This window comes from Alexandromys fortis, unplaced genomic scaffold (genome assembly GCF_014885135.2).
Source record: "Alexandromys fortis isolate MF-2015 unplaced genomic scaffold, M_Fortis_MF-2015_v1.1 scaffold_67, whole genome shotgun sequence".
NCBI classification, from domain to species: domain Eukaryota; kingdom Metazoa; phylum Chordata; class Mammalia; order Rodentia; family Cricetidae; genus Alexandromys; species Alexandromys fortis.
The window spans coordinates 2,868,038-2,882,043 of NW_026067945.1; the positions used below are offsets into that span (position 1 = coordinate 2,868,038).

The 14,006-nt window shown below is 46.4% G+C and overlaps 1 protein-coding gene across 1 annotated transcript in view; it reads left to right on the forward strand.

Moving 5' to 3' along the window:
* Positions 1-14,006, forward strand: part of Adamts17 (ADAM metallopeptidase with thrombospondin type 1 motif 17) — a 295,911-nt gene that overhangs the window by 261,410 nt on the left and 20,495 nt on the right. The window contains exon 20 of the mRNA XM_050149201.1: positions 9,621-9,825. Coding sequence (XP_050005158.1) covers positions 9,621-9,825 — 205 coding nt within the window. The remainder of the gene's footprint in view (positions 1-9,620; positions 9,826-14,006) is intronic.

Below are 14,006 nucleotides of genomic sequence, written 5' to 3' on the forward strand. Positions count from 1 at the left end.
TCCTGAGTGAGGTAACCCAGACCCAAAAAGATGAACTTGGGATGTACTCACTCATAATTGGTTTCTAGAGATAAATAAAGGTCAGTGAGTCTATAATTTGATCTCCTAAAGAAGCTAAATAAGAAGGTGATCCCAAAGAAAAACATATAGCTATCCTCCTGATTATGGGAAGTAGACAAGATTGCCGGGCAAAAAATGGGATCTTGGGGGGGGGAGGGAGGTAAGGGGAGATGGGGAGAGAAACATACCTGTATTTCTATGTGGGTCCTGGGGACAAAACTCAGGTCCTCGTGTTTGTGCAGCAAGCACTTTATCATCTCCCCAATTCCAGGAACCATAGTTTCTGTTTTGTTTTGGTTGTTTTTTTTTTTTTTAATAAAAGATGTTCATGGTTACTGAAGAGCCAAAGACTGGACCGAAGGGAGCGTGATCTGCTGTACAGAGGAGCTGGAGAAACAAGACAGTGGTTAGCAGCCACAGCCCAGGGAGATCAGGAGGCAAGCAGAGGAAAACAAGGAGTAGCTGTCAGGGTCACAAGTGTCCTGCCATCTGCACTGAGGTTCGTGGTGACGTGCCACGCTCACCAGGCACCCTTGCTCACTGTAGTCAAGTGAAAAGGTCGGCGCTGCCCAGTGCCAACCACTGACTCAGGGCTGAGATCTCCAGGCACCAGCTGTGTCCACATGGCTCCACCCTGCTTGTCTGTCACCCTGGGTGGACTTTTCAAGTCCACCACCCACATGGCCTCTAGAAGCCATGACCACCACTTCTAACATGGTGGCAGATTAACAGGCACCGGGGAGTCAAACTAGACCAACGAGCCATCGCTTTGGAGTGTTGCTAAGGAGACGGGCGGGCTTTGGATGGATGCTCTGGGGGAGTCAGGACTGAGTGTGTGGTTTACAGGAACGGTATCGAGGCTGGGGTAACAGACCATGAACCCCTGACCGTTACAGCTGTGCACCAGAAAGAACACTTGCAGGGCATGCAGCTGGTGAAGGGTGCCTCTGAACCTCCAGATCTGCAGTTGGAATAGCCCATCCCTTCAGCCCCACTTCCAGAAGCAGCTGAGCTGGCACTCTCTAGCCCTTGAGAACTCCCCCTAGGAACATTGCCTGAGTCTTGTAAAAATCCTGCGCCTTTTCATAGCCAAAGCAGGACAGCCACAGGGCAGAATGCTGAGGAGGTCTGCCTGCACTTTTTATGCTGAATAATTTTTGTGGGGCCAGGCATTTGGGACAGCTGTGCAGGGACCTCTGCTGGTGTTAATTGGACCTAGAGTATTCCCTGCAATCTCTGAGTTTAGGGCTTTAGTATTCCTTTCTATTGGGCGGCATTCGGTGCACACTCTGGGAAAACCATGTCTCATCATTCATTCGAAGGAACTTTGGTTGTTCCTGCTAAGATTTTCAGAACAGACTTCTTCAGGCTAACCTGTTAAGCCAACCTGAAGGCAAACATAGCATCAGTGTGTCCTAAAACCACAAAGAGTAAAAGTCAAGGAGAAAGTGATGGAGTAGTATGTGACAATCACTGGAACCTTGCCTCCTTGGGATGGAAGACAGAGGCGATGCACTCCTGGCCTTTGAGGGGTTGGGTCAGAAACTCCACAGCCGCCAGCTTGGGATATTAAAGTGTAAAGTCCCAGACTGGAGGCCACAGGGCCAAATTCCTCAGCAGACACGACTTGGCCCACACAGGCGGCTTAAGGTTTTCGAGTCCAACATCTGAAAACTTAGGAGAAAGCCGTTCTCTCCACTTGACTAGCTAAGAGGGAGGAGGGCCAGCGCCAGACCACAGAGCTACATGGGGCTAGCCCCTTGCGACTGTCCCTTCCTGGTAGAAAGAGACCACTGTACAGTATCCCCAATATGAACTAAGAATCCCCATCTTATCATTAACAGATAAATCTGGCTTGGTTAATTTTTCTAGCATTGCTGGTTTGTGGACAGGAAGTGATGATAAATTGGGTTTTTTCTTGTTGTGTACAAGAAAACTTGCCTATTTTTATGTTTGGGCAACATTTATATTTCTTTTGTGATTCAGTCCCCTAGTTTTTGCCCACTATCTGATTTGGCTACTTGTTCCCTTCCTGACTGATTTCTATGTTCCGCCTTAGAAAGAGAGGAAACGGTGATTCACGCTACAACACAGACAGACCTTTAGGACTCCGTAGGAAGTAATTGAACCACTTCTGTGAGGCCCTGTGAATTTACAGAGCATGCAAGCAGAGCAGTCAGGGGAGAAAGGGAGGTTGCTGTTTGACGGGCGCAGCTTCAGTTTGCGACTGCGAGATGTCAGGGGAGGGTGCTAGTGGTGGTAATGATAGAATTTTGTGGTTTTATTTATATCATGGCTCTGGGGATATGCAAGAGGCTAAAGTGATAAATTTTATGTCATATATATCTAACCACAATAAAAAAAAACAAGCAGGGGCACATAGTAGTCACATCTACTAAGATACAGAATCGGAAAAGATCGTGCCAGATTATTTGTAAGGATGTGGAAAATTCGGAGTATTCATACCTTGATGCTGACAACATAAATTGGTACAGCTGCTTCGGAAAACAACCTGGCACTCCTGAAGCACTGAGTGCAGAAATAATTCTCCTAGGTATACCCCAAGAAAGATGAGAAGGAACACCCTAAAAACATGCACAAAGGCCCATCCTAGCATTGCTCACGATGTACAGAGTTGGAGTCTGGAATGCCATGGAAATCTCTGCCAGCCGATGAGTGGATAAAGGAGATGTGGCATATCCACGTAGTGGAATATTACCTGGCAATAAAAAGGAATAAAGCATAGAATTAGTACATGACCTGGATAAGCTCTGAAAACCCATGCTAACTGAAGGAAGCCAAGTGTAATGAGTCTTGTGTCATGTGACACCCTAACTTCATGAAATTTCTGGACGTGTGTAGAATCAGAAAGTAGGTTAGTGCCAGTTTGGGACTCGGAGGGATGGATGAGTGTTGGGGAAGACAGATAAGGAGTCTGGGTTTCTTCTGGAAGTGATAAAAATGTCCTAGGGTTAGATGGTAATGACTTCATAATTGACAATATTGAAGAGACTCTTTCAATGAGTGAACTGTGAGCTGAGTCCTAGTGAGACTTCTAGAAGGTGGATCTGACACTCATTAGTGAGTAGCCTTGAGCAAGCCACTAAGCCTCACAGTGCCTAAGTCTTTCCACCTATAGAATGGGTCAACTACATTAATCGTGACATGGGTTAGAATATTAAAGCGTACTTTAACAGAGTATCGACAGGCTATCTAATTTCCTCTCTCCTCTCCCAGCTGCTCACCTTTTCCACCCTTCCTCCCTGCCTCCTCTCTCCCTCCTTCACTTATTCTTTGTCTAAAAAAGAAGAAGTAACCACAGTTGTCCAAGGGCAGCAGACATGGAAAGGGCGTAGATCCTGTCAGACACCACCTTCTCGATTTTAGGATCCAGAGGGCACAAGACTGTTTAAAGTCAGGATTCAGGGATGAAGGTTGTTTCCCTCAAGAGTGCTCATTCTTGGCCATGCCAAGGAGAACATCGTGGGTTGCTGAGCCCCTCTGCAAACAGAAATGTCCGCTTCCAAGAGATCTCATATCCCCAGGCCAGCGTGACACACGTCAGATTCTCATTTCCTCTTCTGAAAAACAAATATGTGAATAATATTACTTTTCAGGGAATGGTCTACGAGAACTCATAATTCTCGAGTTTCAGGGGAGAGGGGCAGAATTGAAGCCTCATGTACAGCGACCGTAAAGGGGCCCTGTTGATTCCCCTGGGAGAGCGTCCCATCCAGGCTCCTTAGGTCACCGCTGCAACTCCTCGCTGTGCCTCCTTCACACATCTGTTTAATAAAAGCGCTCCCCTGGCTTCAGAAACTATAAATGACACGTGTGAGAGCTGTCTGAGCGTTCTCAGAGTTGCTAGCTCCAGTCTGCCAGGAGGTGGGAGAGGGACGCAGTCCTGAGCAGATGGGAGGCTCCGGGGCTATACTGCTCCTCCAGGTATCGGTTGGTGTTAGACAGGGAGGAAGGACTCTTGGCAAGACTTGGCCCGTCCCCTCCCCCAGGCCCACAGCACTCACAGTGAACCAAGTCACAGGTGTCCTAGGAAAGACCTTGTCAGTCTCCCTTTAGAGCTAACAATCTCATGAGCTTCTCCCAAGGTAGAATGACACGGGTGCACAGGGAGAACTCCATGTGAAGACAAAGGCAGAGACTGGGGTGATGTTTCCATATGGCCAGGGTGCTGAAGGCCAGCCCTGCCCCAAGCCTCGAGAGACCTATGTTGAAGACCTTCCATCAGATGGAGCCTATTCTGATGACATGCAGACCTGGAAGGTCTTCTCTACAAAACCGAGAAAATATAATCTTCAAGGATTTTTTTGTTTGGTTTGGTTTTTATTATGTATTTATTTCAACTTTATGGTCTTTGGTGTTTTGACTACAAATACATGTAAGGGTGCTGAATCCCCTGGAACTGGAGTTAGAAACAGTTGGGAGCTGCCATGTTGTGTTGGGAATTGAACTCCAGTCTTCTGGAACTGAACCACCTCTCCAGCCCCCAAATTTCTGTTCTTAATTAAGCTACCCAGTTTGTGGAGTTCTTTTTTTTTTTTTTTAGCAGCCCTAACCAAGTGTGTAGATGTAGGCTGTCAATCAGCTGGTCTACAGAGATTATCCTAAGTTGTCTAAACAGTCCCTGTGTGATCACAGGAAAACAAGAGAGAATAGGGAGTGATCGAGACTCAACCCAGTATTGCTGCGTCTGTCACTAGGACAAGGGAACAGTGTTGAGTAGTACCTGAAAAAGACAGAAAGAAACCAGCCCACCAATACTTAGGGCAAATGTCATCTCTCCAGCCCCACAAGATCACAAATTGGTGTTGTCTTGAGCTATTAGGGTTTTTAGTTGTTTAAGCAAATAACTAAATAACAAGTAACAAAAAGTAAAGTGTATATACATATGTATCATTAACTTGCATATGCATACACACGTATGTGATAAATCGCTTTACATGTGTGTTCGTGTGGGGGGGGTGTGCATGTTTAGCATATATGGGCTGATGCCAAAGGTCAAGCTTGGGTGTCTTTCTTTAGTCAACATACAATTCAGGTTTTTCTTGAAGTGGGGTCTCTCACTAACCTAGAACTCTCCAAGTAGACCAGGCTGTCAGGCCAGCAAGCCCCAAGTATCCCCTTCCCAGTGTAAGGTTATAACCACACACCACCATGCTTTGCATTGTACTTGAGTGGGAATCAAATAAGTCTTCATGCTTGTGTGGTAAGGACCTTACCAACTGAGCTGTGTTTTCCATGTGTGTGTGTGTGTGTGTCTGTGTGTCTGTGTGTGTGTTAAAGTCACTGATCTACCCAGAATATCTAATTGTAACTTTCAAGTACAGACTAAAGTTGGCTGCTACAAAATCCAAAATGCCACAAATTATAAAACTCCTCAGTGTCCACATGGTGCCCGGTAAGTAGAAAATTCCACACCTGACCTCAGGACCAGGTTGTGGTCAAAACACTAGAAATACTGCATAAAATTACCTTCAGGCTGCACATACATACATATCATATGCATGCATGTGTGCATTTTGTGTTTGGACTGGGATTTTTAGTGCCTGGGAGACCGCCTGATATATATGCAAATATCCCAAATTCCGAAGCAAACCAGGAATCTGAAACACTTCTTTCTCGGCATTTTGGAAAAAAAGGATGCTCAGTTTGTCTATGCACAGAAAATGAGTCTGTTGTGGACCAAAAGGGATTCTGTTCTGAATCACAGAAAATTAGGAGGGGGCAGCTTTGAGAAAGACAGACAGACAAGTTCACCCTGCCTTCCTAGGGAATTCTGGCTCTGTGGCTCGGAAGAGCTACCAGCCCAGTTGGTTGATAAATGCTATGTGCCCTTAAAGTTTTAGGAGCCACAAGTGAAAAAAAAAAAAAAAAAAAGTGGCCTAAGTTACAATTGTGTAGAAATACTGTGCAGAGCGCCTTTCCCAAATGTGAGGCTTTGGAACTTCAGTTACACAGGATAGAGTTGAGCGGGACCATAGCATCCCAGTGCTCAAGGCGGCGGAGGAGGCTTAGTTCTTCCAGGGAAATGCCTGCTTTCAGCTGCCAACAAACCAATAGACTGGTGAAGGGTACAGAAACTCATTTTCTTCTCACGCCTCACCACGGTATTTTTCCATAGAAGCAGAAATATGTCTACCTAAAAAGCAGCCAAAACAAGCTTTGAAAGGTCTCCCCAGGTGACGCAGTGATCCCCCCCCCCAGAATGCTGAGCACACGTCACAGGTAGGAAGGTGTGCTGCCAGCAGGAGGGCTCTGCAGGTGCCTAGCATCCCCACCCCCTTAGCCTCCGGATGACCCCATTCTACTCTCTGTGAGGCCGACAGCTGAATTAGTTGCTTTTCTTGTCTATAACAAAGGCGACTCAAGAGAAGGAGGTTTATTTTCATTCCAGGTGTGAGAATACAGTCCATCATGGCCGGGAAAGCAGGGCAGCAGGAGCGCATGGCAACCGGTCACATTATTTCTGTAGTCAAGAAGCACAGAGATAAATGCTAACTCTCCCCTTAACTGTCTCCGTTTTGATTCTGTCTGGGCTGAAGCTCAAATGATCCTGCTCACACTTAGGGTAGAGGGCGGCACCTCAACCAAATCTTCATAATCCTCCATAGACACGTACAGAGGTTTGTCTCTTTAACGATCCTACCAAGTTGACAGTGTTGACCCATCATAGCTACTCCGGTGTCGCATCTAAGTGTTGTTATGGTGACGAGCTTCTTTCTCTCGGCATGTCTTCAAAATTCCACCCGTGTTGTAGTCTGGGTCAGCATTTCCCTCCTTCTGTTTTTCCCCTTGGACTCTGTCAAAAAAAAAAAAAAAAAGTGAGCCCCTCATGTGATCCTTATGGACCAAGGTAGCTTACCACATTCTCTTGAGGACATGACTCTGGACCCTTGGAATGTAGGCAGGAACTGGAAGGTGGCATCTTGTGGGATACTGAAACTGGAGGTCCATCTGGTACCTAGAGCAGGCCACAGTCCCATGAGTAGGGCACAGAGATTCTTTTCAAACTTGGGAAATAAAAAGACTGAAGAGATTCAGAGATGCCTTTCCAGGTGGGGTCAGCTCAGCTGCACCAGCACCAAGGTTCACCCTTACACCTGACATTTATATTCCCAGAGTCAACTGCGGCACTCAGGACTGTCAACTGGGAGTCAGCGTGCGAGAGAGAAAATAAGTAGAGTAGTAAATAGAGCTGACAGGGGCATGAGATGGCTTAAGTATACAGAAATTGGGAACTGGAGAATTGGCTCCGTAGTTAAGAGCACTCACTGCTTTTATAGAAGACCTGGGTTAGATTTCCAGCACCTATTTGGCAACCCACAAAGGCCTGGAACTCTTCCTACCAGCAAAAGATCCTGCACATATGGTGCACATACACTGAGGCACACTCACACATACACATTAAGATAAATGAAGTGAAAATGTTTAAATATAGAAATAAGACAACATTGGAAATCATTTATGATGGCAGCATCTTTATTTCAGAACAAATGCCTGGCTTCTCTGCTGCTGCTCAGTCCAAACTTCCTATTTATCCACTTGGAGAGGATTAGTGGCTGATCAGCACATGACGATTAGGAGGGCTTGAGAATCCCTGTTACCTCGAAGCCCGGTACAGGGAGAAATGTATAAGATGTTATTTTAGTGCTGTGGGAGTAGCCAGTAGAAATCGAATACTTACTCATTGCCCTGTTTCCCAAAGAGACCACAGCACAACCGTGGCTAAGTGTACATGGAACTGAGTGCACACAGAGCCAAGTGCACATAAGACTGAGTGTACATGGAGCTGGATGCACACAGGACTGAGTGCACACGGGGCTGAGTGCACACAGAACTGGGTGCACATGGGACTGAGCGTACACAGAGCTGAGTGTACACGCGGCGGGGTGTACACGAAGCTGAGTGTACACAGGGCGGAGTGCACATGGGGCTGAGTGCACACAGGGCTGAGTGCACATGGGGCTGAGTGCACACAGGGCTGAGTGTGCAAGGAGTTGAGTGCACACCGACTAATGTGGGCTGGATGCTGTGGTCAAGAGTTTGTAAACAGTGTGTGTTCTTGTCTCATTACCATACCACGCAGTAGACAGCCACCTCTATCCAGCTTACTTCAGTGGTAGGTCCAGCAGGAAGAGATTTGCTGCCTGGAACTAGAGAGGGGCAAATGAATGACCCCCAGTGCCCACTCCAAAGGCTTGGGAACTTCTGCCAGTGTTTCTAAAGAGTGGGGTGTCCTGCTGGGATCTCATTAAACGGCATCGAAAGCCATCTTAATAAAGAATGGAATGGCTATCCATGCTCATCTAGTCGGAGATGCTTTGATGAGTATTGAGCTCCTGGGCACTAGGAATATATAAGGAAGGATGAAAGAGAGACTTAAGATTGCTCATCACCCAAGGACCAAGCAGGGATGATGGTTCCCTGGTATCCCCAAAAGAGCATTCTCCTCATTTGTGTCCTAGTGAATTGTGGTGTCCAAACTGCTCAGTTGTTCCCCAATACTCTGAAGCCAACACAGGGGCCCATTCACAGGTGACTGAAGCAGTGGGGGAGTAGACAGTTCTAGAAAAACATTTTCGAGTGCCGTCCTCACCCCCATTTTCCAGTAGCCCACACGATGCCATCGTCACCAGTTACTGGCTCTAGTCTGGAGGCTTCTCAGGCCATAGAGAGCAGGGAGGACCTGGTCTCGGTGTACTCCTTCAGACCTTGGAGAGGCCTTTGTGCAGGCTGTAACAGTCAGCTGATGCTGTGTTAACAAACATCACCTTGCCTACAAACAGTGCTAGATTCTCATGTGAAGGCAGGAAACAGAATAAGCCAACCTCATAACCACATTGAAAGCATCCCTTGGACGCGGGTTTGGAGGGATGGCTTAGTGGTTCAGAATGCTTGGGCCACAATTATGAAGGTGAGCATTTGCATCCTAGCACCCACATAATAAGCTGATTGTCTCTGCAAACACCTGTAACCCCAGCTATATAGGGGGAGATGCAGATAGGAGGACTGTTGGGCTTTCTGCCTTCCAACCTAGCCAAAAACATTAGCACCACCCCCACCCCCATCCCCGCATTCAGGAAGAGACCCTGACCCTGCCCCTGCCCCTGAAGCCTAGGGGAGAAGAGATGGAATATGATAATACCTTCTCCTGGCCTCCACACACACACACACACACACATACATACACTTGCACATACACATGTACACACATAAGTATCCTCCTAGTGTTGGGACATGACCAGTTTCATGTCTTCTCACGCTCCACTGAACTAAGATTGTGCTATGACAACAGATAGGTTGTATGATCCCACTACAGGTAGGGAGGGAGCAGATGGAATATTAGTTCACCTTCTGTGGGAGTGTTGTAGCAGAAAGCTTCCTATACCAAAGAGCCCACTGAACTAGACGACCAGTCAGGTCACCCTGTGTTCTGAAGCTCCGGAATTCTTTCCAGAGTTGACGACAAAGCTCTCTAGATCTTTCTCTCTCACCACTCACCACCATGTTATTTTCTTCCTGTCCTTTCTCCCTCTGGGCAGGTGGGTGGCCGGTCAGTGGAGCCCCTGCTCAGCAACCTGTGAGAAGGGCGTCCAACATCGGGAGGTGACTTGCGTATACCAGCTACAGAACGGGACACATGTCACTACTCGGCCCCTCTACTGCTCAGAACCCCGGCCGACCCCAGTACAGAGCTGTGAAGGCCAGGACTGCTTGTCCATCTGGGAGGCATCAGAGTGGTCAGAGGTGAGTGCCTGGGCTTGCCACTGAGGCCGAAGCCATGCAAGGGCCTGCAGGCCTTAACACAGGGCCCACGGTGGGCTGTCTGCGCCAGGGTATCCCCACACACCAAGTCCTTCCTGCCCCATGGTCAGCTCACAAGTGCACTCCAGTTACTTCCTTAAGCCCCATCTGAAACTGCAGCATGGCTAAAAACAGACAAACATATGTAATGGAGTTTTGAGAATGAATAGGTGTACAGCACTGGGAAAATACAATTTGATTCCATTTCTTGTGCAAATTCCTACTCAGAGATGATAGATGGATAGGTGACAGATGATAAGATAGATAGATAGATAGATAGATAGATAGATAGATAGATAGATAGATAGATAGATAGATAGATGATGACAGATGATAGATAGATAGATAGATAGATAGATAGATAGATAGATAGATGATAGATAGATAGATAGATAGATAGATAGATAGATAGATAGATAGATAGATGATGACAGATGATAGATAGATAGATAGATAGATAGATAGATAGATAGATAGATGGTAGATAGATAGATGGTAGATAGATAGATAGATAGATAGATATATAATAGATAGACAGATGATAGATAGATAGATAGATAGATAGATAGACAGACAGACAGACAGACAGACAGAAGAGAGATAGATGAGAGATAGATAGATGAGTAGATAGATGAGAGATAGATAGATAGATAGATAGATAGATAGATAGATAGACAGATGATAAATAGATGGATAGATAGATAGATGATAGATAGATAGATAGATAGATAGATAGATAGATAGATAGATAGATAGATATACTGAATACCCATTGACCTTTTCGTTCTCCTTTGGACATGGTTGAATTGTAGCATGGTTAAGTTGAGTAGCTGGTTTCAAAGCTTTCCCTGAAATGCCAGGGCAGCTCTTGCTCTTTGTAGGAGTTAGGTGCCTTTGGTATGCAAGTCAGAGTTACAAATCTCACACCGAAAAACCTGTTGGAAAGCAGTCAAAGGCAAGGCCTAAGTTTTAAGTCGGAAGGCCAATCCTGGAAACACCATTTTATCTTTGCTGAAGTCATCCTTCAAGGCTTTGCCTTGGCATTGCAATTATGTTGATTGTTTGGATATAAAACAAACAGAAAATAGCTACATAAAGGGATGGACTTCTCCTGGTTCCCCAAACCTAGAGTAGTCTGGGAAACTTCAGGAGGCTGGATCCAAGACACTCTTCAGTGTGGAAAATATTTTTAAAGTTCTCTTTGATTGCCAAACATAATTATTTTGAATAAAAAAGTATTCGGGACATTTTTAATGAACAGAAAGCCTTCCATTGGCTGCTCTAAACTGAAGTTGGATTTCAGACAAATCTTAAAATTTAAGTATTTAAGGACTGGAGTCCTTATCCTGCCCTTTATGATATTTGATGGAAAGGGGAACATTTAAAATTGGTTGTTGTTGTTGTTTTTTCTTTATATGCACTTAGGTTTCTAGTTTCTTATTCATGGGGATCTTCCTCAGTACTTGATAGAGGCATGTGAATGCTCCTCCCCTCCCCCAGGCCAGGGCAACCCCAGGGTTTTGACCACCTCAAACTCAAACAAGATTTGTACTTCAATCAGATAAAATCCCCAAACTCTATGGGAAAAATTAAATCTATTCTCACCTAAAGAACCAAGTTGTATTACAGCCTAGAAGACTACCTCATGGGAAGTGTGGCCCAGAAAAACAGGATTTAAAGACATTGCTCTATGGCTGTCCCTCTGCATTTACCTAATCCTAACCCTGAGTCAGTGTCCACATGGGCACACCTGTTGCTGCCAGCCTAGAACATGGAATCTAATCGCCCCCTGCCCCCTTGAATTGTGCCCGAAGCTGGTATTCTGTCCCTCTGCTGTGAGCCAACATGCCTACACCCCTTCTGCTAAGAACTGTCATTTCATTTCAATATTAGAAATGTATTCACCCAACAGTATTGACCTCCCTCGCCACCCACCTCTTCCCCCAGGTTCTTCCTGACTTTATTGGAAGGAGGATCAAATATCAGAAGGAAATAAAAGGTTTGTGGGAGCCCTCTTTTCCTCAGCTGCTTGACCCCATACTGGGGGAAGTAAAGAGAGGTTGAGTATCACCCTCCTGGGTCCTTTGCAACAGCCGTCTGCACCTGCTCTTCCTCAGGGCCCAGAGTCTCAAGGGAATGGGCTACTGACCAGAGGGTGGAGTCCAGCCTTAGCCAAGGAAACAGCTGGACAGCAGTGATTGCTACTCCAGAGTGTGGCAGACTAGCGTAGGAAAACACAGGAACTGGCCACGGGCAGAGGTGGTAACTCGGCCTTGGTTGCTGCGGAGCTCTGGACGCAGGTGCCAGGACACAGACCACAAGCTCAATGGAGACATGGCCATGTGGAGAAACAGGACAAGCTCTCAGAACAGATACAGAAGGGCTCTAGCAAGCCCAAGCATGGCACTGGCAGGCCTTGTCGTCCCCCTTCCCTGTCCCTCACCAAACCGTAGATTACATCCCTAAAGCTAGCCGCAAAGGTCTACTCCCTTATTTGACCACTTCCTCCTTCTGAGGCTGATTACCAAGCTCCAGGTATCAAAGTACTGAAGTCCAACCATCAAACACCCTCCTTTTGGTTACCCTAATTAACATGCCCAATCCAAGCAAACCAACTTATCCTAAAACGGGCTTTCCCCTTCTCCCATTACAAACTGACGTTTGCCTATGAGTCATATCTGCCCCACTTTATCCAGAGGCAGTTTGTCCCTCTGGGGCAAAACTCCCTTCCCTTTTTCTCCCCTCTCCCTTGTGTCCCATCCCATCTTTGTCCCTCTGGTGCAAATAAATCTTCTGTGCTGAGAACTTGGTTTTGGTGTATCCTGTGCAAACTCAGACCCTTTCAGAAACCATCACTGCAGTGACCTGGACTCAATGCAATGGCCCTGCTAGGCCAAGAGGACCAATGCCCTGAAGTCTTCTATGGAGTGGTCCCTTACATCTGAGGTCACTTTCAACTAGCTCTTCTCCAGGGCCACACTGTAATAAGGAGAGCGGCGGGCTGTGTCCCACCACCCGGCTAGCTTAACCCCCGAAATAATTACACAGAAACTTTATTCATTTAAACACTGCCTGGCCCATTATTATATCTAGCGTCTTCTTGGCTAACTCTCACATCTTGCTTTAACCAATATCTAGTAATCTGTGTATCACCACGAGGTCATGGCTTACCAGGAAGATTCTAACCTACATCCATCTCAGGCCGGAGAATCATGGCGTCTGCCACATTGCCTTCTTCCCAGCATTCTGTTCTGTCTACTCTGCCCACCTAAGGGCTGCCCTATCAAAAGGCCAAGGCAGCTTCTTTATTCAACCAATGAAATCAACACAAATATAGGACCTCCTCCACCACCACACACATACACACATGTGCCTCCCCAGCTCTTCCTGATGACCACCGTTCTAAGGAATGTGTTGGCCTTTTGAAACAAGCCAGTTTAATCTCAAAGCACCACAGGAGGAAGAGTCCATACAGGACTGGAGAGATGGCTCAGTGACTAACACCACTGGCAACTCTTGAAGAGGGTCCAGGTTCACTTTCCAGCACCCACATGGTGGCTCACAACTGGCTTTGACTCTAGTTCCAGAGGATGTAATACCCTCTTCTGGACTCTGAAGACACCTTCATATATGTGGGGCACATACATGTACTCAGTCATATACACATACACATAAAATTTTAAATAAAGAAAAAGCTCACAAGAAGAAGGTAGGTAGGTACTATTTTAGTATGAACATCAGTTACACAAATGCCAAGAACAATGTTGGTCCTTTGTGTGTGTGTGTGTGTGTGTGTGTGTGTTTTCTGGACATGACGAAACTTTTCAAAAGTTTAGGTCATTATCCCTCAGGCACTGCAATGGCCTGCTACACGTGATAAACTGGGCTAGCCTGAAATCTCCTCTGCAGAATGCAGCCTTAGCCTCCTTCACTTCTGTGTGGGAAGATGGTGCTCCTCTTGGAGTCACACATAACAAATTAAAAGAGGATGGCGGCTCTCTGCGCTGCGGTCTGTGTTCCTTCTGCCTTCTGGCTAAGGGCAGGAGACCACATCCCCTCTGCTCACCCAACAGCTTGTCACTCTCGTCATTTACACTCTCCCAGAGATGACAGGTCCTCTCTGC